This window comes from Cnephaeus nilssonii, assembly GCF_951640355.1.
Source record: "Cnephaeus nilssonii genome assembly, chromosome: 21".
NCBI classification, from domain to species: Eukaryota; Metazoa; Chordata; class Mammalia; order Chiroptera; family Vespertilionidae; genus Cnephaeus; species Cnephaeus nilssonii.
The window spans coordinates 15,883,028-15,909,539 of record NC_137092.1 but is presented as its reverse complement, the minus strand read 5'-3'; the positions used below and the strand labels follow the sequence as shown (position 1 = coordinate 15,909,539).

The window sequence follows — 26,512 nt, the reverse complement described above, 5'->3', positions numbered from 1 at the left end:
GTGGGGAGAGAGGAGAAAGGCTGTCTCTTTGTCCTGAATAATGGAGAGGTGGCTGGCTTTGTGTGCGGGAGTGGAGCCGCAGAGGAAGGCTGGGTGAGCCCAGGACGGGGCTAAGAGGGGTGGCAGTTTGGGGGAATGTTGAAGAGCGGGGGATCCCCAGGAGGCGGAAGCTTTTGGGGGCATAGGAAAAGATTCTAGGTTAGGGAAAGAGCTGAGGGGGAGGGGGACGTGAGGATGGGGGAAGGGAGCGGGAAGCTTAGGGAAGTCACAGGACAGCAGGGGAGTTGGATGAGCCTAGAGAAGAATCTGGTGGGGCTGACCCAGGGGTTTAAAGAGGGCTCTCTCTGATCTCACGCCCTCTGGCTTTCCTGGGTCCCTGACCTTGGAATCAGGGAAGGGTCAGATGAGAATGTATGAGTCCCATGCATGTACGTGGCCTGTATTGGGGTATATGTACGTGTCTGTCTGTCTGTCTGTCCCCACATGCTCTGGTTTACTGCTTTGAATGGTGGTCACCAAAGTAGGAGGCTCGTGCTCTGGACTTGAGGAAGCTTTTCCGTTCTTAGCTTCAGTCTCTGGTTTGAAGTGTTGTCCAGGAGCCTGTGTGAGCAGATTGGTTAGGGTTCCCGGGGCTGATAAGAGAAAGGACCGAGAGGAGCTGGCTGGACCTCTCTGGGTTTGTTCTGTCTCCTTGGCGGAGGGGGCCTGCAGGCAGCAGCTGCCCCCTCCCGGCTCCACCAGCCTGCCCTGTGCCAGGAGGGCAGGGAGTCCTGGCACAGCTATTGTTCGCTTCACAAATGCCCGTCTGTCTGCAGCACTCCCCCTCCCTCCGCTGGTTTCTCTCTCTGACCCGACAGGTGTGGCCGGGTGGGGGGCAGGCTGGGGTCCAGGATGTCTGGGTCTCAGGGTCTCTGGCTTGATTTTATTCCCGATGGACCCTTAACACCCCTCTTTTGCTTCACCAGTGTGCCCACCCCCATTGTCCAGTGTTTCATCCTCATTCATCAAGCAAGCATTTATTAAGTGCCTTTGTGTACTCAGTGGTATCTTTTTGTGCTAAGTGCCCGGCTTTGGCGTTAGTACTTCCGTTAGCTGCCTTCTCCTCGGCCTCCTTTATCTTGTCCCTGGAAAGTCGTAAAGGGACAGAGCCTGGCTGAGACCATCCCAAGCTCTCTCCTCATTTCCCAACCCTATAGCTCATTCCCATGACTCACCGCCCTTCACAGCCTATGACTCTGCACCCTTGCTGGCTAGGGGTCGAACCACAGATGACTCCAATCCCAGTGGAATCCTCCAGGGTCGCCATACAGCGGGCCTGGACGGAGGCCTCACCGTCTTGGGGAAGGGGCTGCTGCCAGTTGCAGCCGGAGCAGAGGTGGTTCTGAGAGCCACGTGACTCCCCCCGAGCTCCTGGTGTGGGTATGCCCCACGGAGGAGCAAGGACGGCTGAGAGCTTAGGCTGTGCCTTGGAGAGCCTCCAGCCAGCCCCCGTTGCCCGCTGGGAGCACAGGAAGCCAAGGTCCAGGCTTTGGCATTGCCTTGTCCTTCATGGACGTCACTGTTTTCCTCTCCTCTCGGCCTGGGAGACAGGGTCAGAGAAGTGAGAAGACAGCTGCTGCCTTTGAGTTTTTGGGCAACCAGCCACAATGCCCTCTGCTATTCACCTCGTCTTTTCTCCCCCGCAAAGGGACCAAGATCTGGGGTGACAATGAAGGAAGGGTTGGGTTGGCCTTCTGGGCTCTAGGTCTAAGTTCAAAGGAAATAAGAGGAGAGAAGAGCTGGGAACCCTCCAGGAAGAGAGAGGAGAGACGAGGAGAGGAGACTGGAGGCTTTGAACCTCTGGCAAGGAATGAGGGCCCCTAGAGCAGGGGTGAGGGTGTGGCTGGGACCCTTTGTCTTGGTGTCCATCCGTCCGTCCATCCTTCCTTTCTTTCCTTGCTTCCTTTCCTTCTTTCCAAACATGTATTGAGTGCCTGCTGTATACCAGCCATTGTGTTGGGTGCTTTATTCACTTGATCCTTGATGTGGCAGCGGTGTAGTTGAAGGCTGTCTAGCAAGAAAGACTTCCCGTGTGGGTTTATGAGAAAGAATGACTCTAGATACGGGCAGCAGAGCACTGAATCAAGCAGGAACGGTCTCTGAGTGTTGGTGGTGGGTGTTGTAGATTGTGGAGGAATGGGCCCTTTTCCTGGTGGACAGAATGGGGTGTGGAGGTGAAGGGCTGCCTGCTGAGGGGGGTGGATAAATGGGAAACCAATGTGATTATCGTAAGAATACCTGGAAAAGAGTAGGACAAAGAACCAAACAAACCATTCACTCCTCTCTGGAGCAGGCGCCCCTGGTGAGCAGGCCCTGTGTCCTCCTATCCTCACCAGCCTAAGCCCTGGGGCGGGCAGAGTCTGCCTCCCGGACAATAGCGCTAGGCAGTGCCAGGGCCGCTTGCTGCTGGGCAGTGCCCATGTTGGGATGTGCTGTTGCTGTGGCTGCTGCCCGCTGCTGGCCCACCTAGAGAGGGGGTCACTCGGAGAGAGGGTGAGTATCTGGAGGTCAAGAAGGAAGCCTGGGCACAGAGTACCTGGGTTGTCTATGGGGCATTGATGCCGGAGAGGGTGGGTCACTAGAGACCCCCTTCTCGGGCAGCCCCAGTCCTCTCCCTCCTCCTCCCACCTCCTTCCCAGGTGAGTGCTCCTGGAGGCATAAGAGGGGAGGACACGCTGGTGAGGGGAGGGAGAGTGGTAGCATCATTAGGGCAGATCTGTACCGCTGCCTGTTCTGGAACTGACTTGATTTAGACATGTTGCTCTTTTTAATAATTCACTTTTTGCTAGCTTTTATGAAAAATATTTCAACTACAATTGACATTCAATATTGCTTGCTTGCTTTTAAGTCAAACATAGCAAAGTGCTCAGACTTTTTATTTGTGTCATAGAGAAGCCTGGGAGGGCAGGAAAGGAGGAGAGAACGGAGTGTGTGACAGTAAGAAAGATATTTGGACTTGGTCTTTGAGGTCCTATAAGGTTGTTATTCAGAGCAGGATTTTGTCTTCCATAGAGCAGGCAGATGGAGGTTAGACCCAAGGAAGAATTTCCTAGTGGTCCAGGTAGGTGGGTACCAGAACAAAGAAAGGGAGGCCTGGAACATTGGGAGGCTAGAGTTAGAGATGAGACCCTTGCCGAGGTGGAGGAGGGGTGAGGGGGTGGCCAAGGCCAGTGGAGGAGAAGCCAGGATAAGAGAGAGAAGGCAGAAGTGGAAGAGGGGTGGGGGTGTGGGAATGGGATGGAAAGGAGACCAGGAGACAGGAAGAGAAAAAAGAGGAGGATGAGAGGAGAGGAGCAAAGAAAAATGGAAGATCTGGGTAGGAAGTGACCTTAAGCCCTCTGGTCTCTGCCCATCAGACAAACCTGGAGCTCTGAAGGGAGGCAGAAGAAAGAAGGATCCGGGCCACCAGGAAGTCTGGAGACATGCTAGGGCTTTGTGGCCCAGTGCCCTCTGCCCCTGTGGTGTTGACTCAGCCCGTCCACACTTCCCTTTTCTACCCTAAGCACCAGATCAGGGCGTCTCTGCCCCTCCCCCACCGCTTCACTGCTAGTGTGGCAGGAGCTGGGCGTGTTTGGGCTCAGGCTCAGGCCTAAGGTCCAGCCTGAGGGCTCTCCCCTGAGCTCTAATTCTCTGTCCCAGCCCCCCCCCCCCCGCCCCCCGCCACTGTTCTCCAACTTGGGCCTCATACCCTCGGCTTCAGCAAATGATCCACTGGGTTCTGAGGGGCTGGGAAGCAGAGGGTGGTCCTAGCTCCCGTTCCTGCTCTCCTTCCTCCGAGAGTGGCTGCTGCAGAAGGCCCTGGAGCAGGCGGGAAGGATGGGGTCCCATCTCCTCACCCCCTCAGGCTTTCAGGAAGCTCAGTGGCTTGAGGGGGTCAGAAAAGGGGTTCAGAGGTCAGAGGGGAGTGGGAGGGGAGAGCAGAGATGGGAACAGCCAGCCTCTGAGGTTTTGAGGGAGGCCTCGCAGTGTGCCCCATCTCAGGGGAGCCCAGAGCCGGAAGAACCGGTGTCACAGCTGGAGGATGGAGGGTAGACGTCCGAAGGAACTTCCTAGGATAGGAGAGACTAATTGGGTGAGGAGGAATAGAGGGAGCCGCCCTAGGTTTTGGAGGGTTGTAGGAGAAGGATAAAAAAGTTAGACTGCAGCCGAAACCGGTTTGGCTCAGTGGATAGAGCGTCGGCCTGCGGACTCAAGGGTCCCAGGTTCGATTCCGGTCAAGGGCATGTACCTTGGTTGCGGGCACATCCCCAGTAGGGGGTGTGCAGGAGGCAGCTGATCGATGTTTCTAACTCTCTATCCCTCTCCCTTTCTCTCTGTAAAAAATCAATTAAAAAAAAAAAAAAGTTAGACTGCAGGAGAGACTTCCTGCCAGGAATGACACCTAGCCAGCTGAGTTTCCTTCCTTTCCTTCCTTAGAGGAGGGGAGGAGTGACCCAAGGCCAAAACCAGGCTCCTCCTACCTTGGGGTTAGCGGAGAACACGCTGCCTCCTGCCTACGGGCTGAGTGTGTGGAAAGTCCGAGGTTCGGCACCCTGACTCTGGGTTGGGGGTGGCAATGGAGGCATTCTGCCCCCCTCAGCCAATCTAATAAGGGGATCTCCCCCTCCCCCCCACTGTGACTGCCACGGAGACAGTGACTCCAGCACCGGTTGTCATGGTTATAAGAGGAGCTAACTCCCATAGATCTGAAAGCGCTGGTGAGCTGGCATGCTCTGCTTCGCCTGCTCTCCCCTCCTCTCTGCGCATATTCCTCTGGCACAGCGAAGAGAGCTCAGCAGCTTGGGGGCGAGCAGAGCTAGGGCTGGAAGGTGGAGTGAGGACGCCAAGGTCTAGACCAGGGAGATGAGTGGCAACCGGAGGCAGCCGAGCCGCAGAGGCCAGGTCGGTCGGGGCCAGCGAGGTCCCCGGGGCTGGGCTGGCCGATCCTGGAGAGCTCAGAGGCTCTGCTCTGGGCGGTGGACTCCTCCCTGGCCTGTCTCTCCGGACTCGGCCGGCACTCTGGCGTTTCCCAGCCTCCCTTAGTGTTTCTCTGCCCCCTTCCACAGACCCGGGAAAAGGAGAAGATGAAGGAAGCCAAGGATGCCCGCTATACCAACGGGCACCTCTTCACCACCATCTCCGTCTCGGGCATGACCATGTGCTATGCCTGTAACAAGAGCATCACAGCCAAGGAGGCCCTCATCTGCCCAAGTAAGTTGGACCCTGAATGTCACTCTGACTCGCATCTTTCCATCTGTCCTTTCTGCTCTGGATCCATCGGGGTCACTCCCCACGCAGAGCCCCAGCTGGGTCCCTTGCTCCCTTGCCTCCCACCGAGGGGTGGTGGCAGTCGGACGATGGCACAAGCAGGACTCTCTGGGAATGTGGGGGAGGGGAGACGAGGATGGCTTCCCAGTGCAGCTGTCACCCTCTGGGTGTCCCCGGCTCCCTGAACAGCTGGGGAACTGATTGGAGAAGGAGCAGGAATGCATGCGAGGGCAGGTGGGGGCAGGCGAGGGGAGCTCGGTGGCAAGCTACTGGACTTGCAGCTGGCTCTGCCCGTCTCCTGGGCAGAACTGGACGCTCAGGACTCTGGGGGCCCCTTGCCACTCCCTTTCTATCCACTGTGGGTGGGGCCTGAACTCTCTGCAGCTTGAAGCAGAAGATGGGCTTAGGACCCTCTGTCTCACATTCTGGTCTGACTGACTGCACGGTGGCCAGAGGGCACACAGCAAGGATGTGTGTGTTTTGGGGGGTGAGGGTGAGAAGTCCTGACTTCCACCTACATCTGAAGGTAGCTCTGTATTTAGGAAGTATAATTCTTCCTTCTCCAAAATGCCTATGCAGAGGGATCCTGCCTTGTCTGCCCCCCCCCCCCCCCCCTCCAATTTATGGCAAAGAGCGGCTTGTGATCAGAGCAGGCCTGAGGTATTGGGACCAGCTGCTGGTTAGTGGGACAACGGCTGTAGCCCTAAATCCCTAAGGAACTGGGGAAGGAACCCCAGAAAGGACCACTATTTCCTCGATGCTCTATTTTGAGTTATGAGGATGAGGAGGGAACCCCAATCTAAATCCCTCTAGAGACCTGACAAAATTCCCCATCCAGAGCTTGTTGCCAGGGGAACTGGTGAGGCGGGCAGCCTGCAAGTGCTATTTTGAGAGCAGGTGGAAAGCGGAGGTTCGCTCCAGAGACACTGGGTGCTAGGGATATGGGAGAAGGGAGCTCCTGGAGGGTGGGGGCAGCCCCTGCCCCCGCTTCGGCCTGCCCCCCTGCCCCACCCTGCTTGCCTTGTATTTGTGGAAGTGAGCGTGGTGCTGGGTATTGTCTGAAGGAGTTAGCAGAGTTTCCGGTGTTGCTGGATGGAGGAGGGGAAGCTGGAGAGGAACGGGGGCTGAGGGCACGTCAGGGGAAAGGGGCAGCCAGGGGTTCCAGGGCTAGGCTTGGCTGTTCCTCCGTTCCTTCCTCTTCTACCCCAGGGCAAGGTGTGCGGGGTGGGTGACGGGGAGAAGCAGGTGGCGTGTGAGCGCTGCAGGTTCGCCTTAGTTAGAGGACAGGGCTCCTGAGCCTGGAAGAAGGCAGATGGACTGGAGGCAGAGCATGCAGAGCTGAGTGCAGAGGCAAGCAGTGGAGGGAAGGGCAGGGCTGGGCCCAGCCCCACTCTACCCCTGGGTCCGTCGGCCCTCACACTGCGTGGGCCTGGCCAGAGTTCATGGGCAGGCGTGTGGTGCCATGGAAAGAGCACAGCGTGTGAGCTCAGGCACACCTGAGTTGAAATCCCAGCTCTCCCTCTGGCTAGATGACCTCTGGCAGATGACCTCACCTCGTTAGCCAGGTTCCTCATCGGGAAAACGAGGACAACGGAGTCTACCGCAAAGGGTTGCTGGGACCACATAAAGCTGGGACGTGGACTAGCTGCTCAGGGAATGTTCATTTCTCCCCTCGGCCCCTAGTCCCCATCCCAGCTGCTCCTGTGCCATCTTCGCTTCCGTGGGCGTCCTCTCTTCCATCTGTCATTCTCAACCACCTTTGTGCTTCCTGAACTCCTCTGTGGCAGCCAGTCACCCCTTCTTCCCTCTGGTCCACCCCTCAGGTCACCTTTGAGTCAGGATGGCCTGCCGCCCTGATTACTTAGCTGTGGTCAACACCTGTACCCCTAAGTTAATTTCCTGCTTGAAGGAAGGAGGAGGCGGGAGGAGAGGGGCTGGGGTGTGGTGATGGCTGAGAAGTCTGGGAAGGGAGGACAGTCTCTGAGACTGTGTGGCCCCGGGGAGATGGGTGTCTGCATATGGGTGTGCCCCCTCCTGGACCACCCGGCCCTCCCTTCACCCTCTTTACCCCGCCCTCCCAGCCTGCAATGTGACTATCCACAACCGCTGTAAAGACACCCTCGCCAACTGTACCAAGGTCAAGCAGAAGGTGAGATGGCAGGGAGGGCAGAGGGCTGGGGGAGAGGGTAGTGAGTGTGCGGTGCCCTCATGCCTTTTTCATTCACCCCCTTACCCATTCAACCCCTCTCCTCACCGTGGGGCAGCCCAGACCCTCCACCCCAGACCTCAGGCCTGAGCGGGCCAGCCTGCTGCTATAGACCTAGCTCCCCAGCACTGGGCGCAGCCACCCTGATGACTTCGGCCATCCTGCCAGCTTCCTCCCGAGGGGGCCAGCTGCCCAGCTCCTGCCCTGTGCTGTGGGGGTGCCGCTTGGGTGACAGCTGTCCTTGGTGTCTCTCTCTCTTGCTCTCTGTCTCACAGCAACAGAAAGCTGCACTGCTGAAGAACAACACTGCCTTGCAGTCTGTGTCACTCCGCAGTAAGAGTGAGTAGCGAGGGGGTTCAGGAGCCCCCTCGGGCCCCTGGGCCCCAGGCCCCTCGGTCCACGGGCTCTGCTGCTCCCCTCGAATTTGTCCCCTGGCGCAGCACCTTTCTCCCCTTAATTGGAAGCAGATGGTGAGATGTCCGGACTCTCGGGCTGAGGGGCCAGACAGAAGAATCCCGGGGGGTGAGGACTGGGGATGGCCGGCCCTCTGAACCCGCTCACACCCTGTATCATTATGGTTGTTATTTACGCTGCACTTGGGTGTTGGTGGCAGCCGACAAGTGTCCGTTCAGACAGCTCTGGTGGAACAGGAAGAGCACGGTGCTTAGTCAGGTGTGAGTCCCTGCTCATCCACCGGCTGAGTCACCCCGGACAAGACTTAGAACCTTTCTGAGCTCCAGTTTGCTCAGAGGCATGTTGAGGGGAAGGGTGAAGACGAGAAGAGCTCTTTGTCTGTTCAAAGGATCGCACCCATGGGAGGCAGCATCACTGTCAGCATCTTGCTTCGATCAGCGTGGGCGGAGGGTGGGTGGGAGAGGAGGCCTGCCTGTTAGTTGAGGAGCCTGGGAGGCCCGATTCCCGGGAAGGCGCCACGTTTGACGTCCGCCTGCTCGGTGTCCCCTCCACAGCCACCACGCGGGAGCGGCCGAGCTCCGCCATCTACCCCTCCGACAGCTTCCGGCAGTCCCTGCTGGGCTCCCGCCGAGGCCGCTCCTCCTTGTCTTTAGCCAAGAGTGTGTCCACCACCAACATTGCCGGGTGAGCCTCTGCCTGGGGAGGGGAGAGCCAGGTAGGCAGAGAATGTGGCCCTGGAGGCCAGCGGGCTGAGAGGGCCTTGCCATCCCTGGGTTCAGAATTAGTCAGACAGGTAAGGCGAACGTGGGGTGACGGCCTCTCGGGTCCCGGCCTTGGTTCCGCACCTGGGAAGGGCCCTCCGGCCGGAGATTGAGTGATGCAGCCGACCCGCACTTCCCTCAGGCACTTCAATGAGGAGTCTCCACTGGGCCTGCGCCGGATCCTCTCCCAGTCCACAGACTCCCTCAACATGCGGAACCGAACCCTATCGGTGGAGTCCCTCATCGACGAAGGTGACCATGCGGGGCCTGGGGACACCTGGGGATGAGGGGCTGGTGGGCAGGCCCAGAATGGCAGAGCCGGAAGGGTCTAGAGAAGGACCCAGGACTTGGGGAATTGGCGCTGAGTTGCTGCCCCCTCTGATGTCCAGGTGCAGAGGTAATCTACAATGAGCTGATGAGTGACTTTGAGATGGATGAGAAGGACTTTGCAGCCGATTCCTGGAGCCTTGCTGTGGACAGCAGCTTCCTGCAGCAGCATAAAAAGGAGGTGATGAAGCAACAGGATGTCATCTATGGTGAGCCCAGACCACCCCGAGACTTCTCTGCCTTACTAGGTCCTGGCTATTGGTGTCCTTCTGCCAGTTCCCACCTCTCAAGATCCTTCCCACTTACCCCATTGGTCTCCAAGACCCTGCCTGCCTCCCACAGATTGCCACTAGGGACTGTTGGTCTCCAGGGCTCTGTCTTTATCACTTCATGCTAGTCAATTCTTAGTCTTTACTCTGGGCCTGTTCCATGCTAGGGACTGTGGGAAACCTAGACCTGTAGACAAATACATGGTCCTTGCCCTAAAGCAGCTTACGACTTGAGATGACAATCATAAAGATAAAAAATGATTAGAAAATGACCTTAAGATCATCAGAATGCAGAATGTTGACCTGGAAGGGACCTTGCAAACCTCACGTAGCGCTCTGAGGTTCCCAACCCAGGTCCCACCAATTGCGGCCAAGCCAAGGTAGAGGCCAGATGTCCTGTTGTCCACACAGAGCTCATCCAGACGGAGCTGCACCACGTGCGGACGCTGAAGATCATGACCCGCCTCTTTCGCACGGGGATGCTGGAGGAGCTCCAGCTGGAGCCGGGCGTGGTCCAGGGCCTGTTCCCCTGTGTGGACGAGCTCAGTGACATCCACACACGCTTCCTCAGCCAGCTGTTAGAACGCCGCCGGCAGGCCCTGTGCCCCGGCAGCACCCGGAACTTCATCATCCCTCGCTTGGGTGACCTGCTCATCAGCCAGGTGAGAAAAGGCGGTGTGACTGGAGTGGGCATTTCTTTGAAAAAATATATGTGTTTTTGTTGATTTTAGAGAGAGAGAGGAAGGGAGAAGGAGAGAAACATCTGTGTGAGAGAGAAACATTGATTGGTTTCCTCCTATACTCACCCCAATCGGGGATTCAACCCACAACCTGGGCATGTGCCCTGACCGGGAATCGAACCGGTGACCTTTTTCTACACAGGATGATGTTCAACCAACTGAGCCATACTGGCCAGGGCTAGAGAGGGCATTTCTTGCCTCCAAACTCTAGGGCTGTGGTCGGCAAACCGCGGCTCGCGAGCCACATGCGGCTCTTTGGCCCCTTGAGTGTGGCTCTTCCACAAAATACCACGGCCTGGGCGAGTCTATTTTGAAGAAGTGGCGTTAGAAGAAGTTTAAGTTTAAAAAATTTGGCTCTCAAAAGAAATTTCAGTCGTTGTACTATTGATATTTGGCTCTGTTGACTAATGAGTTTGCCGACCACTGCTCTGGGGGGTAGAGCCAGGGAGAACTGGAGAGGCAGGAAGACAGCCTGTTTGGCTGGAGGCCAGAGAGTACACAGGGGGTGAGGTGTGGCTTTGGGGGATATACTGATCCAGCCCTGCTCCCCCACCTTCTAGTTCTCAGGTCCCAGCGCTGAGCAGATGCGGAAGACCTACTCGGAGTTCTGTAGCCGCCACACCAAGGCCTTAAAGCTCTATAAGGAGCTATATGCTCGAGACAAGCGCTTCCAGCAGTTCATCCGGGTGAGCAAACCTCTCCGGGACCCACAGGCAGCCTCCTCTGGGGCCCAAACCCGGCCTCCCCCACTCCCGGGTGCAGGTGTACCGCACCTGCGTGGAGGTCAGGGGTTCACCCGTCCTGAGGGCCAGCCCCTGGTGGCCGCACAGCAGGAGCTTTCCGCTCCTCACAGTGAATCTCATTTCCAGATGCCCTCACCTAAGCCAGCAGGAGGTCCATGGCCGGGCTGGTGCCAGCACCGAGCGCAGGCTCCAAGCCCAGCGTTCTCCGTGTTGCCCTCCCCCCCGCCCCCACTCCCGCCCTGAGTCCTGCCTCTGTCCTTGTAGAAAGTGACCCGCTTGGCTGTGCTGAAGCGGCATGGGGTCCAGGAGTGCATCCTGCTGGTGACGCAGCGCATCACCAAGTACCCGGTGCTCATTAACCGGATCCTGCAGCATTCCCACGGTGAGAGGCAGGCTGCAGGGAGAGGAGGAGGCGGGCGGGCTATTTGGGGTAACCAAAGGCTCGGGATGACCAAGGGAAAGGATAGAGTCAGATGTGGAACCCTAGGCAGCCTCCGAAGGGGGGGTCACGACTCGAAGGGCATGGAGGCTGGGGCGAAGCTCGCTGAGCCATCCCTCATGCTGCCCCGGTGCCAGGGATGGAGGAGGAGCGCAAGGACCTGACGACGGCTCTGGGGATGGTGAAGGAGCTGCTGTCCCATGTGGACCAGGATGTGCACGAGCTGGAGAAGGGGGCCCGCCTGCAGGAGATCTACAGCCGCATGGACCCCCGGGCCCAGACACCAGTGCCCGGCAAGGGCCCCTTCGGCCGAGAGGAGCTCCTGCGGCGCAAGCTTATCCACGACGGCTGCCTGCTCTGGAAGACGGGGACCGGCCGCTTCAAAGGTCAGTGGCCACCTCGGCCGGCCCAGCGAGCGTTGGCAGTCAGAGATGGAGAGGGAGGAGCGTTCAGCCCTTACATCTCTCTGCAGCGTTACTCCCAGGGTGAGACCTCGTGGGAGGAGTAAGCGTGGTCTCTGTGGCAGCGAAAGTCTGCATTCTGGAGTTAACTTTATGGACCAATCAGGGACTTTATCAGTATTTATTCGTTTTTCTTTTCTTTTTTTAAAATTTATTTATTCTTTTTTAATGTATTTTTATTGATTTCAGAGAGGAAAGGAGAGAGAGAGAGAAACATCAGTGATGAGAGAGAATCATTGATCGGCTGCCTCCTGCACACCCCCCACTGGGGATCGAGCCCGCAACCCGGGCATGTGCCCTTGGCCAGAATCGAACCTGGGACCCCTTAGTCCGCAGGCTGATGCTCTATCCACTGAGCCAAACCAACCAGGGCAGTATTATTTATTCATTTCTCTGGTCCTTGCGAGCGCGTACCGGAGGGCTATCAATTTTGATGAGGAAGACAGAGAAACCCCAGGACCGTAGGATAAGCTTGGGGCAGTTGGTTCTACCCACTGGATTCCCAGTTACCAGGACTGGGAATGGGCAGGAGCTTTGGGAACACAGCTGGGGACTGAGCCCAGCAAAGGGTGGGCAGACTGGAGAAGGCAGAACAGAGCTGAGGGGTGCACTGGGGGTGGGGCACACTTTCCCAGGCTGTACTGGCCAAGTCTTTCCTAATCAGGGGAAGAGAGTAATGGGCCTTGGCTTGTGCTGCCTGAGGCCACGCCTGGCTGAACCTCTGTCCCACGTCAGGATCCCCCTGTGCTTGGGGATTGCAGTCTTCACCATCTTCACCAACCACTTTCCTTCATCCTTTCTCTCCTTCCCATCCCTCCCCTGCAGCAGCTAAGAATAGGTAGAGGCTATGCTGGGGCGAGGGGGTTAGAACCAGGAAGACTGGAGATCTTTATTCGTGAAGCATTTAGTCAGTGCCTGCCCCTTCTTGGTGCCCACACTTCAGTAAGATCTCCAAGGGAAGAGGGTGAGTGTGTGCTATATATTTTTTTTTATATTTTATTGATTTTTTTATAGAGAGGAAGGGAGAGGGATAGAGAGTTAGAAACATCGATGAGAGAGAAACATCGATCAGCTGCCTCCTGCACACCCCCCACTGGGGATGTGCCCACAACCAAGGTACATGCCCTTGACTGGAATCGAACCTGGGACCTTTCAGTTCGCAGGCTGATGCTCTATCCTCTGAGCCAAACCGGTCTCGGCATATTTTAAAAATATTTTTTTAATTGATTTTAGAGAGAGGAAGGGAGAAGGAGAGAGAGATGGAAATATCAATGATGAGAGAGAATCATTGATCGGCTTCCTCCTGCACGCCCCCTTCTGGGGATTGAGCCTGAAACCCAGGCCTGTGCCCTGACCAGGAATTGAACCGTGACCTCCTGATTCATAGGTCGATGCTCAACCACTGAGCCACGCTGGCCGGGCAAGTGTGTGCTTTCGTGACCATGACATCTGCGTTTTATGGACTTGCCCTTTGTTCTCGCTGCTGTCTTAAAGTGCAGGACTTCATAGGATCTGAGGGCCTAGAAGGTGGGGCAGAGGAGGAGCGTGAAGGGGGGCGGGGGGCGCTGCTGGAGTGGAAGGAGATGGCATTGTTCAACTGTGAGAGAGATGGATAAGGAACCCAACTTTCCCCCTGCGTACCCAGCACAAAACGAGAAGTGGGGATATGCTGGGCCCGGGGAATGTAGGTCCAACATTCCAAAAGGTCATATGTTATTAAGTGTTAGACATGGAGCTGAAAGGTTGAAACAGGGTGGCCCCCTCCTGCTCTGGGGACCCTTTCTATGCTCTGGACCCTTTCACCCAGAAAAACACATGTTATATTAGTATGCAGAGTTGCTTGTGCAACTTCATACGGTTTGCAGAGCCTCTGGAGCCCAGCAGGGGACATTGTAGGGGTCTGGGGACTCCAGGTTAAGAAACCTTCATAGCCCGGCCAGTGTTGCTCAGTGGTTGAGCATCAACCTATGAACCAGGAGGTCATGGTTCGATTCCTGGTCAGGGCACATGCCTGGGTTGGGTTGCGGGCTCGATCCCCCAGTGTGAGTTGTGCAGGAGGCAGCCGATCAATGATTTTCATCATTGATGTTTCTATCTCTCTCTCTCTCTCCCTTCCTTCCACTCTGAAATCAATAAAAATATATTTTAAAAACAAAACAAAATAAAACCTGTATCAGGTGGGTACAGAGGTTTTTCTTTAAAAACGCTGGGTAATCCCTGATGGTCTCTTCTAGCCTAAGAAGCTGTTTTGCCCGATAGAAAGCACATACATTTCCCCACCTCGCAGTCTGAGCTGTAAGAATGGGGAGGCGCGAGGTCTGCTCGGGTGGAGGGAGCAGCCAGAGGGAAGAGAGGCAGGAAGAGGGGGATCAGGAGTTCTAACCCGATGGGGCCAGCCTGATCCTTGGGAAAGAGGAAACCGCTGCTGACTGCTCTCCCGCCTTGGTCCCCCCTCTCCCCCCCCCCCCCGCCGCCAGATGTGCTGATGCTGCTGATGACAGACGTGCTAGTGTTTCTCCAAGAGAAGGACCAGAAGTACATCTTTCCTACCCTGGTGAGCCCGTCCACCTCCTTTCTCAGCCAGCACAGACTAGTGTTTCAGGTCCTTTTGCTTTCCTGCCTGAGTCCGAAAGAACCCTGAAATAGCCATGGTTGTAACCATGACTATAATAAAATAAGAAGGAATAGGAATAACTAACAGGTGTTGTTACTGTGTGCAGGCACTATTACACCTGGGAGGAAGGCCAATTAATATTCCCCCCCCCTTTTTTTTATATAAATCTTTATGGTTGAAGGTATTACATATTCCCTTTTTCCCCCCATTGACCTCCTCCAGCCCGCCCCCACTCCCCGCCCCAGGCCTTCGCCACCCTATTGTCTGTGTCCATGTATATGCATACAAGGTCTTTGGTTTATTAATACTCCCTTTTTGTAGATGAGGGAAGTAAAGCTTAAAGTTAATTAAATTGTCCAGGGTCACGTGTGCTTCTAGGTCCTCTCTGGCTGGCACCAAAGCCAGGGCCCTGAACTTGTCCTGTTGGTGGACTCCCACACTTTGTTTATTCCTGAAGAGCCGTAGAGCATCCAGATACCCAAGGGTCAGGATTGTCAGGCTTAATCCTTCCTTTCCCTGACCGACAGGACAAGCCCTCGGTGATCTCACTGCAGAATCTCATCGTTCGGGACATTGCCAACCAGGAGAAAGGGATGTTTCTGATCAGCGCGACCCCCCCTGAGATGTATGAGGTCCACACGGCATCCCGGGATGATCGGAACACCTGGATCCGAGTCATTCAGCAGAGTGTGCGCATGTGAGTGTGCGTGTGTGAGTGTGTGTGTGTGTGTGGCCTCGGGGCACCTGCAGCTTTGGGGCCCAGGCCACAGCGCTCCCTGGGATCAGAACCCAGGGTTCAGAGGTGGAGGCAGAGGCTGGGGGGAGACAAGGCAGGGAAGGTCATCTTATGTTCTCATATATGATGACAACCCCAATCACCTGTCAAATGCAACTTGAGCTGACAAGCAAAGGAATGTTTTGAGCTGTAATGTGGTGGAATACCTGCCAGGCCGACAGTCCAATTTCAGCTGCTTTACCATTTGGTCTGTAGGCAGTGGGCTGTTATTTGGATTGGATTAGATTTTACCTCTGTTTTCTAAAAAGGAATGAAAAGGAAGATAATAAAAGCATTGATACTGGAGATAAGACTCATAAACTCCAACCAAGAGAGACAAGAAGGAAATTGTTTGGTGTGCTGCATCAGCAAATCTTTTTAAAAAAAAATATGGGGTTTTGTTGTCGTTGTGTTTTTTTAGAGAGAAAGAGAGGGAGGAAGGGAGAGGGAGACAGACACATTGATGAGAGAGAAATATTGATCGGCCGCTTCCTGCACACCCCACACTGGGGATCAAACCTGCAACCCGGGCATGTGCTCTGACCGGGAATCAGACCATGACCTCCTGGTTCATAGGTCGACGCTCAACCACTGAGCCATGCCAAGTGAGCTAAAGCAGCAAATCTTTAGCTTCTGTTGGACACACATTAGATTTGAGGCAGTCAGTCAAGTAAAGTGCATGTAAAATGTTGAAAGTGGATTCTTGAAGATTACACTCAGTTAGGATATTTATAATTTTTTTCAGCTTTCAGAGAATGGATTCTTCTCCACTTTGTAATATATAAACCTATTTTTTTCATTGTTAGCACTATTATAGATATCCCCCATTCCCTCCTCTTGTTCCCCCTCCAGCCAGGGCCTGTCCCCCTATAAACCTATTTGTTAAATTTCTGCAATCTAGACTTTTGAACTAATATTTCATAAATGCATACCAAACTATGAAATTGCCTATTTTAGCAAAACAGTGCAAAATACCTGTCCTATTGACTGTAGATCTACAGTGGCCTCTTTATTAATAGTATTAATAGTTGTAATTGTGAAAATTATAATTAATATTATTCATTGTAGTTCATTGAGCCTCTGCTATTATTAAAACACTGTTATATTATTGCATTTAATTCTAACAAAAACCTATAAGGAAGATAGTATTCCCATTTTTTCCAAAAGAGGAAATAGAAAGTTGATCACCTGGCAAATAGTGGAGCCAGGACTTGAGCCCAATTTTCTTGATGCCAAAGCCTGTAGTTGTCCCTCTGCACTATGCCGCCCCTCCAGGTGGTCTTAGGGGAGGGAAACACATCCCACTAAATGCAGATGATCAGTGCTAAGAAAGGGGGAGGGTCAGGAGTGAAGGAGGCCAGGGCATGCGGCTGATGGATCATACCAGGGAAGCATAGAACATGTTTGCGAAGGAGGGAGAGTGATTCCTGGTCTGTAGCCTAGCTTCCTCCCTTACCCCCACCCGCCCTGTTATCTTCCCAGATGCCCATCCAGAGAGGACTTCCCCCTGATTGAGACAGAGGATGAGGCTTACCTGCGGCGAATCAAGAGTAAGTCCCACCCACAAAATGCGTTAAATAATTTATGATACAGTCACACCATGAGATGGCTGTCTGAGGGCTGCTGTAGATCCATAACTAGAACCTATTGTTAAGTGAAAATAGCAAGGTTTAAAACAGTGTAAAGTGTGTACTACCATTAGTGCAAAAATAATGGGGATAAATATGTCATGTATTGTGTGTGTGTGTGTGTGTGTGTGTGCGCGCGCGCGCGCACACGTAATATCTCAAAAAAGATCAGCTATTATTATGGCTGCTTCCGGGAAGGGGAACTAGGAAGACCAGGGTTGAGACAGTGACTTACTTTTTACTATAGGGTCTTCTTTTAGTTAGGGCATGATCTGTATCCCAGCCAGCAGGGAGGAGTAAAGGAACAAGGAGAGTTTATAACCATTTTTTAAAAAATATATTTATTGATTTGAGTGAGAGAGAAACATCGATGTGAGAGAGAAACTTTAATTGGTTGCCTCCTGCTTACACCCCAACTGGGGATCATACCTGCAGCCTGGGCATGTGCCCTGACTGGGAATCACACCGGCAACATTTTGGTGCATGGAATGATGTTTAATCAACTGAGCCACACTAGCCAGGGCATATATCTATTTCTTTAAAAAAAATGTTTTTATTGATTTCAGAGAGAGAGAGAGAGAAACATCAATGATGAGAATCATCAACTGGCTGCCTCCTGCATGCCCCCTAATGGGGATCGAGCCTGCAAGCTGGGCATGTGCCCTGACCGGGGATCAAACCATGACCTCCTGTTTCATGGGTCCATGCCACACTGGTCGGCAGTATGTCCCATTTCTTTTGAGGACAGATCTGGAAGACGCACCCATTGGCCAGAATTTAGTCATATGGCAATGTCTAGCTGCAAAATCAAGCTGGGAAATGTAGTCTAACTGGGTAGCATGCGCCCAGATGAAACTTGTACACATTCTCTAACTAAAGGAAGATGGGGAGAGTGAAAACTGGTGGACAACCTTCAATCCCTACCACCATTTTTATTTTATTTTATTGATTGATTGATTTGAGAGAGAGAGAGAGAGAGAGAGAGAGAGAGAAACATCAATTTGTTGTTCAACTTGTTTACGCATTCATCGATTGATTCTTATATGTGCTCTGACCAGGGATCGAACCCACAACCTTGGTGTATCGGGACTACACTCTAACCAACTGAGCTACCCAGACAGGGCTATCACTTTTGTTTTTAAAACAGAAGTGCCTATGTTACTTTCCCCCTCAAAATGTTTGTGCTTTTCTTTCTTTTTCATACATGCCGAAAATCAAAATTTAGTCCTGCTGCTCTGCCCGGCGCTGGCCCGTCATCCCTAAGGCTGCCTCTGGGGTGGCTGCGCTCCACGGCGGGCTCTCCGGGTCCCCTCTCGGCCCGCTAGTGTGCTCACCTGTCCCTTGTCCACAGTGGAGCTGCAACAGAAAGACCGGGCGCTGGTGGAGCTGCTGCAGGAGAAGGTCGGGCTGTTTGCCGAGATGACCCATTTCCAGGTGGAAGAGAATGGCAGCTGTGGGATGCCCCTGCCCACCCTGCCCAGGGGCCTTTTCCGTTCTGAGTCCCTCGAGTCCCCTCGTGGCGAGCGGCTGCTGCAGGACGCCATCCGTGAGGGTGAGGGAACGCCCAGGGAAGAGTCCAGGCTCGTCCACTCACTGTCACAGGCTGTGGACACACAGCTAGACCTGGGCGCACGCAGACAAAAGGGATGTCAGCCCCACAGTCCATAAACGCCCTTGAGTGCCTGCTGTGGGCCGGGGAAGAGATGGACACCTGTCATCCTCCATGCACCTGTGCCGCCCTTGGCTCCTTCCGTGAACTCTGCCTTATACACGGTGGTGTGAGGGGGAGCCCACATGTGCAGGGTATTCCCCTAGGCCAGTGGTCGGCAAACTGCGGCTCGCGAGCCACAGGCGGCTCTTTGGCCCCTTAAGTGTGGCTCTTCCACAAAATACCACGGCCTGGGCGAGTCTATTGCGAAGAAGTGGCGTTAGAAGAAGTTTAAGTTTAAAAAATTTGGCTCTCGAAAGAAATTTCAATCGTTGTACTGTTGATATTTGGCTCTGTTGACTAATGAGTTTGCCGACCACTGCCCTAGGTGTCTGCGAAGTCCAAGCGTATTGGGCAAATGGCATCGCCTCCCATTCCTCACGGGGTTCTGTGTGACCTCTGTCCTCACCTCTCCTTCCTTCCCTTCAGTGGAGGGCCTGAAAGACCTGCTCGTGGGGCCTGGAGTGGAGCTGCTCTCGACCCGGGAACCAGGCCTGCCCACGGAAGCAGAAAGTGGTGGTAACATGAGTCCTGGAATCACCGCCAGTGAGTGCCAGGGCAGGGGACCAAGGTGTGGTGGTGGTCGGGGCGGGGGGATTAAAGAGAATGGGGTGGTACCAGGGGCCGAGTGCTGTCAGGGTCCTGGGGAAGCGAGCTCAGCCCATCCTTTTCTCCTCAATAGATGGTGAGGCCAGAACCTTCAATGGCTCGATCGAGCTCTGCAGAGCCGACTCAGACTCCAGCCAGAAGGTGGGTCCTCAGGAGATGTCAGGACTTGGCTAGAGGATGGGAAAGGGACAGCTGGCCTATAGATTCTTAACACGGAGCTGTCAGGGACAGGCACCAGGGACTTGTGTGCCTGCTGACTCCCTATCCTTGCCCATTTCTGCAGGATCGAAATGGAAATCAGCTGAGATCTCCCCAGGAGGTGAGATGGGAATTTGATGCTATAGGAGACTGAAGGGAGGATATTCTTAGTCTTGAGAAATTGAAGCCTAGTTTGGAGGGGTGTGGGGGAGAGTCTATACCTCAAAGTTATCATAAGTTTTACTGTCCCCACACCCACACTTCCGGGCAGTTCTGCCATCCTGAAGCTTGAGCCCTGCTCCCACTCTCTCCTCTATCCTCAGGAAGCGTTGCAGCGATTGGTCAATCTTTATGGACTTCTCCATGGCCTGCAGGTCAGTGGGGCAGGGGCAGGAATGGGGAAGGGGAGGAGCCAGCACAGAGCTGCCCATTCAGGTGGGACAGAGTCATTCTGATAGGCCTTTTCTTTTTTTTCTTTTTTAATTAAATGTGTTTTTATTGATTTTAGAGACAGAGGAAGGGAGAGGGAGAGAGAAAGAGAGAAACATCAATTGGTTGCCTCCTGCATGCACCCTGACGGGGGATCAAACCTGCAAACTTGAGTATGTAGGATGCAGACGGAATCGAACTGGTGACCCTTCGGTGCATGGGACAATGCTCATCCAACTGAGCCACATTGGCCAGGGCCTACTAGGCCTTTCTGAGCCTTCTCCCAGTAGGAGCACTCCAGGAATCCTGACCTGGTTCCTAGGGATGAGGGTGAGGGGTAGAAATAGCGGGGGTTTCTGATATGCTCATCGTCCCCATTCCACCCAGGCGGCCGTGGCCCAGCAGGATACGCTGATGGAAGCCCGGGTCCCCGAGGGCCCGGAGCGACGGGAGAAGCTGACCCGAGCCAACTCCCGGGATGGGGAGGCTGGCAGAGCTGGGGCTCCCCCTGGGGCTCCCGAGAAGCAGGCCACGGAACTGGCGTTACTGCAGCGGCAACACACGCTGCTGCAGGAAGAGCTGCGGCGCTGCCGGCGCCTCGGCGAAGAGCGGGCGACCGAGGCTGGCAGCCTGGAAGCCCGGCTCCGGGAGAGCGAGCAGGCCCGGGCGCTGCTGGAGCGGGAGGCTGAGGAGGCACGCAGGCAGCTGGCTGCCTTGGGCCAGGCCGACTCCATTCCCCAGGAGGCCCCCTGGGCCCGCAGGCCTCTGGATCCTCGGCGCCGGAGCCTCCCCGCAGGCGATGCCCTGTACTTGAGTTTCAGCCCCCCGCAGGTAAGGGAGCTTGGGGTAGTGAACTGACCGGAGGTGGACATCAGGGTCCATGGGAGAACCTGAAGGGAATTGGGGATTTGAGCCCAAATGAAACTGGGCAACAGACTCGAAGGACTCGTTAGAGAACTGAACCTTCGAGGTGGGTGCAGAAAGAAATCAGTCAGTGGTGGATCTACTGGGGAGAACTGAGTCTTGGGGCTCAGAGGGCCCACTGCCCCCGCTGAGCAGGACCTGCAGTCTTCACACTCCTCGGTCCCTGACCTGCTGCTTTCCTTGCGCGCGGCCCACAGCCCAGTCGAGGCCATGACCGCCTGGATTTGCCTGTGACTGTTCGCTCTGTCCATCGACCCTTTGAGGATCAAGAGAGGGAGGAGCTGGGCAGCCCCGAGGAGCGGCTACAAGATAGCAGTGACCCTGACACGGGCAGCGAGGAGGAAGGTAGCAGCCGCCTGTCTCCGCCCCATAGTCCTCGAGGTGAGATCCTGGCAGAGACGGGGAATGGGAGTGGGGTGTGACCTGGGTTCAGACCCTTGGCTGTGCTTTGCAAGTGGAGTCTGTGTCCTGGAGCACAGGAACATTTAGGAAGGTCCCTCACTAACTACTGAGGTCTGCAGTAACTCGTGGGAAGGACACAAGGGTTTCCTGTTTTGTCTGATGGTGAAAGAGTGGGGAAACTCTAGGAAGCAAAGAATGTAGGGGCCACTCCTTCTGTAGTAAGTCATTTGATTCCCAACTTTTTCAAGTAGAAATACATATATATTAGAGAAAGGAAGGGAGAGAGAGAGGGAAACATCCACTTATTTATGCATTCATTGGTTGATTCTTGTATGTGCCCTCACCAGGGACTGAACCAGCAACCTTGACATATTGGGACGATGCTCTAACCAACTGAGCTACCCGGCCAGGGTTAGAGATCGATTTATTTATTTATTTGTTTTTAGAAAGAGATTTTTTTAAAGTAAAAAAAAAAGTCACAGACTTCCAAGTTCTTATAGTCGGCTCAGGAAATACAAAATAACCAAAAGCTACTATAACTTTGTAATAGCAATCTTAAAATATTTTGTTATTTTATTAATCAAATTGTATCTTCATATACCGTATTTTCCGGCGTATAAGACGACTGGGCGTATAAGATTTTCCTGGGTTAAAAAGTCGTTTTATACACCGGAAAATACAGTAGTCCAATATATCTAATCCATTATATCTAATCCCATCAATATAGTCCAATATACCGTATTTTCCTGCGTATAAAACCACTTTTTAACCCAGGAAAATCTTATACGCCCAGTCGTCTTATACGCCGGAAAGTACGGTACTTACCAGTATATAAAGTACCTGCCAAGGTGTGAGCACATTACTTTGTTGACAGAGGTTTTTCCCTCACCAAGGATTCACAGACGTTGGTCGTCCCTCACAGCCCTCAGAGCTCCCCAGCCCTCAGAGCTCCCCAGCCCACAGATAGGGGGGCATTAGTGTAGGGGTGCTCATGGAGCCTTTGTCCACTCACTAACTTTGCCCTGTCCCCTGCAGATTTCACCAGAATGCAGGACATACCCGAGGAGACCGAGAGCCGCGATGGGGAGCCTGTAGCTCCGGAGAGCTAAGGGGCCCCTCCCTCCTTCCTGTGCCCCCCGAAGAATATTACTGAGGGAGGCAAACCTTGGGGACTCCAACCTGCCAATGACCAGGGAACACTTGAACTGCTGATTGTCCTTGCCAGCTCTTGGGATCCTTGGATACCTGGGGCCATCTAGGAAGCTGGGGGGAATTAGGCCACAGTGCCCCCTGGTGGCATCCAGAAGTACACCACAGATGCCAACTTTTCATGCCTTCTTCCCTCTACTTTAGGAAAGTTTATTTATTTATTGTTTATTAGTTATGGAGGGAGAAAGGGGATTTAGAGGACCAGGGACATGGGAGCCAAGCCATAGGGAACGAGGGGCCTTGTCCTTTAACACTACTGGGGTTTATTCAGACATAACCATGCAGCTGCCGGATTCCAGCCCTGCCACCCTCCCAGCAACAACATCTTTGAGGAGAGGCTGCAGCTGTAGGACACGACTGCCCCTTCAAGAAGGGCTATGGGCAGGGCCATATCCCTGTCCCCTCAACCTCTTACTGCTGTTCTCTCTTCTCTCCGTCCTCAGTGGGTCCCCAGGGAGTCAACCTGGCTTCCTAGAGTGGACGGAGTAGAGGTTGAGGTGGCCATAATGGTCTGTTGGGGGTGAGGGGAAAACCCACAGGGACCAGAATGTCTTTTTGTTGTTGTTTGCTTTTTTTTTTATTTTGTACCAAAGCCAACTGCACGTGTTTTATATTTTTAAGAGAAGATTGTAGGCAATTAGAAATGTCAGCCTTCTATCTCCACATCTCTGAAGAACTTGAGGGGGTGGGGGAAACCATGACTTCACCCCTCATCCATAGTAACGGGGGAACTAGTCTGACCTCTTCCGCAGCCATTGGGAAACAAAGTTCTAGGGTGAGTTGGGAAATCTCTATGAACCCTGACCTTATCCCCCAGCTCACCAACCATGACCTGAAACCTCCGCCTGAATTGGGGGGATTTTCAATGGACCCTCAAATGCCCACCAGCGCCAGCCATTTTTCTACCAATTTGATTGTGTAAAAAAAAAAAAAAAAGAAAAGAAAAAAGAAAAAAGATGAAAGGTAAAGAAAGGAAAATTAAAGACCTGGAACCCCATGCAGTGCTGTCTCTGAATGTCTGAGGTGCTGCTGGTACTGCTGAGGGGAGAGCCAGGGAGTGGCCCGTGGCCCTCCGAAAGGGGCCTTCCCTCCCCCAGAAGGGCAAGGTGGCCTCACTGAAGACAGGGGACCCTCACAAAAGGAACGGCTACCTCCTTTTTCAGTTATCTTACTGATATTCACAAACAAGGACTGGGGATTCCAATATTAGAAGACTCGTTTTCATCTCGTTTGCATGCTGTGCTCAGAAACGGCATCGGCCTCGGGCCCCCTCCCCTCCCTTTGGGCACAGTTCCCCTGAGACTCTCTTCACTTGTTTTCAGGTTCAGCCACCACTCTGTCCCGGTTCTTCACGGTGTCAGAGCCCAGGGCACCCTCTTCCAGATGGTCCTCCTCCGAGGAGCTCCTTTGCTCTCTGAGAGGCAGTGGGAGATTATGTTAATTTCAGTTCTCGCTTTGATTAATTTTACTTCCTGTTTCCGGATAATACCCTGCTCTGGGGCTGTGGGGGGAGGCGAGTCTAGAGTTGTAGAAATGCTGCAATAGGTGCACATATGTCCAGAGGAGCCGATGGGGTGAGGTGAGAAGAGTGGGCCTCAAGACCTCAGCTAGAAAGAGGAATTGGAATTCCCACGGTGGGGGCAGGCTCGGAGGAGCAGCCAGCACCCCTCGCTCCTGTGATTCTCACCTACAAGGTGCTTGCTCATCCATTACGGCGTTTGCAGCAGGAATGGCTGTCCTCTTACGGACGTGGGGATCTAGGTGCAGAAAGGCTGCAGGCCTTCACCTCCCCCTCCACAACTCTGCCTAAAAATATCGGAGCTCCGGGTTTCTGACACTGACGCATGGCTCAGCAGCCCTCCGCTGTGTCAGCTGGGACCCAAGGCTGTAAAAAGGTGGGAGAGGAGGGAGGAAGACGAGTCCTGGGTAGGAGGAGGGTGTTAGGTTGTCTCCAAAGACCACTGAAGGCAACACAGGCTCCTCCCACATGTTCACAGCGACCCAGCGGAGGATGCTGGGCAGGCCCAGAGTGTGTGAAGCCCAAAGCTCTGTTCCTGGCAGCGCCTGACCAAAACCCCCTCATTCTTAGAAACAAGAGGTCCTGTTGCCCCATTTTGGGAAACTCCGTTTTAACTGTCTCCCCTGCAGCTCCAAAGCTCTCTGTGTTTGTGCTACAAGGAGCCAGGGCCCAGCTATTTGCCAAAACGATGCCTTTCCATTTCAGGAGCTGCCCAGCCAGCCTCCGTTGCTGTGCCCTCTCCTGCCTCCCCACCCCTCCTAAGGGGAAGCCTATGTGCGTTCATCTCTGGATGGGACCTGTTCACACTTTGTCAATATTTACCCCGGGCCCCATAAAGCAGAGGCCCCTACAGGAGCCAATATCCGGAGCCCAGCAGGGGGGGGGGGGTCATTGGAGGAGCTGAGGGGTGGGGTGGCAGAAGGGTACTTCGGTAGGTAAGGAGTTCCCGTCCTGAATTGGCTGGAACAGACCTGGAGCTTTAGAACCAGTTTAAACATTATCAGAAAGAGGAAATTAAACACCAGGAGGCGAATTAAATCTATGCAATATTGCTTAACATGTGGTGAATTGGGTGGTTGTTGACAGCCTCCTCAGCAACCGGATGGAGCTGGTGCAGGGGTGCCTGCAGGCCCTGGGGTGCCCTCGCCAGGGGGGCTCCACACACAGGTGCTGCTCCTGGCTGTTGTGGGACCTTGAGTGGCTGGAGTTGTTAGGGTTGCAAGACATGCCAGAGCTTGGGGCGGGGGAAATGGGAATGGGAGCTCCACCCCATCTTCTTTTTTTAAACATTTCTCCTCTTAGGTGTTTTTATTTTTTTAAATATATTTTACTGATTTTTTTACAGAGAGGAAGAGAGAGGGATAGAGAGTTAGAAACATCAATGAGAGAGAAACATCTATCAGCTGCCTCTTGCACACCCCCTACTGGGGATGTGCCCGCAACCAAGGCACATGCCCTTGCCGGAATCGAACCTGGGACCCTTGAGTCTGCAGGCCCACGCTCTATCCACTGAGCCAAACCGGTTTCGGCTCCACCCCATCTTCTCGCTGCCACCTCCCTTTGCAGGGGCTGCCCCCCCCAGAAAGTCCCTTGTGATCGCCACCCTTTACCATTGCTGGGTCTTGGGTCTCTGTGGATCTGGAAGCCAAAGGGGAACCCCCTGCCCCAAAGAACACACCTTCCAAAGGGGCTTGAGGAGCCAACCCCTCACTTAGTTCTTACATTTTCATTTTCCTCCAGAGCATGTAAACATCATTCCAGGTAAGCCCTCTATGGCCCTCCAGCCCATCTCCCAGCTACCTCCTCACTGTTTCCTTTTCCTTCTCTGACTCCATTTTACACGGAGTGTAAGAAGAATAGCTAACAATCAGGTAGCAACCCATTTTTCAGGTGAGAAAACGGGTCCAGAGGGAGAAAGGAGCGTACCGAGTTCCCTGGGAGCTAGGATGTGAATCCAGGTGCTTTGAGTGAAGCCTCTGGGGTAGGGAGGGAGAAGAGCACCCACAACCCATGCTTTCCACTCCTCCAGCCCCACCCTCAGCCTCTCCCCCCACCCCCATCCTGCGTCTCTCACCTCACGACGCCTCACCCACATCCTTGACTTCTCATTATCTTCACTTCTCCCTCTAAATCCTGATTTAAGGAGAGGCACACGGACTCCCAGCCAACACCAGCGTTTTACACGCAGGGCTTGGCTGGTGCCAGGGACCCAGCGAGATTCCACAGGTGGCACCTCCCACATGGGAACTACAGCTTTCGCAGCTGAGGTTTTTGCAGACATCGAGTTTCTGTGGGTACCGCTGGGGGTAAGAAGATGGGGATGGCCGAAACCGGTTTGGCTCAGTGGATAGAGCCGTCGGCCTGCAGACTCAAGGGTCCCAGGTTCGATTCCGGTCAAGGGCATGCACCTTGGTTGCGGGCACATCCCCAGTAGGGGGTGTGCAGGAGGCAGCTGATCGATGTTTCTCTCTCATTGATGTTTCTAACTCTCTATCCCTCTCTCTTCCTCTCTGTAAAAAAATCAATAAAATATATTTTAAAAAAAAAAAGAAAAAGATGGGGATGGCCAGGGGAGGAGGGCATTTTTGGTCCTGGCACCAGAAAAGAACAAGGGTACATCCCGTTCGAGATGGAGAAGCGGGAAGGACAGGCGGGGAGCGGCTAGGCACTGGCTTCGGATCCATGAGTCTAGAACCCTTCGGGAACTTTCCTGGGAATTCTCACAGAAGGCAGGAGTGGGACAAATAATGCTTTTGTCCACACGGAACTGAAGGTGGGCTTGGGATAAAGAGTCAAAGATCATTTCTGGATGATCCAGAGTTTCTTTTTAGATCCTTTTCTTCCCCACCTC

The 26,512-nt window shown here is 54.0% G+C and overlaps 1 protein-coding gene across 4 annotated transcripts in view; it reads left to right on the top strand.

The window, feature by feature from the left end:
* ARHGEF2 (Rho/Rac guanine nucleotide exchange factor 2) overlaps positions 1–23,139 on the top strand; it is a 37,662-nt gene extending 14,523 nt beyond the window's left edge. For 3 of the 4 annotated variants that reach the window (XM_079761330.1, XM_079761332.1, XM_079761331.1), the window contains 21 exons: positions 5,085–5,229; positions 7,368–7,435; positions 7,768–7,831; positions 8,461–8,590; positions 8,810–8,919; positions 9,057–9,203; positions 9,675–9,925; positions 10,564–10,689; positions 11,011–11,128; positions 11,323–11,571; positions 14,124–14,200; positions 14,788–14,957; positions 16,518–16,585; positions 18,015–18,215; positions 18,801–18,917; positions 19,054–19,121; positions 19,264–19,299; positions 19,502–19,552; positions 19,995–20,438; positions 20,729–20,912; positions 21,969–23,139. In XM_079761330.1, the coding sequence (XP_079617456.1) occupies positions 5,085–5,229; positions 7,368–7,435; positions 7,768–7,831; positions 8,461–8,590; positions 8,810–8,919; positions 9,057–9,203; positions 9,675–9,925; positions 10,564–10,689; positions 11,011–11,128; positions 11,323–11,571; positions 14,124–14,200; positions 14,788–14,957; positions 16,518–16,585; positions 18,015–18,215; positions 18,801–18,917; positions 19,054–19,121; positions 19,264–19,299; positions 19,502–19,552; positions 19,995–20,438; positions 20,729–20,912; positions 21,969–22,042 (2,898 nt within the window). In that variant the 3' untranslated portion in view covers positions 22,043–23,139. The remainder of the gene's footprint in view (positions 1–5,084; positions 5,230–7,367; positions 7,436–7,767; positions 7,832–8,460; positions 8,591–8,809; positions 8,920–9,056; positions 9,204–9,674; positions 9,926–10,563; positions 10,690–11,010; positions 11,129–11,322; positions 11,572–14,123; positions 14,201–14,787; positions 14,958–16,517; positions 16,586–18,014; positions 18,216–18,800; positions 18,918–19,053; positions 19,122–19,263; positions 19,300–19,501; positions 19,553–19,994; positions 20,439–20,728; positions 20,913–21,968) is intronic. The other variant, XM_079761329.1, reaches the window with a different exon arrangement.
* Positions 23,140–26,512: the final 3,373 nt, after the last annotated feature.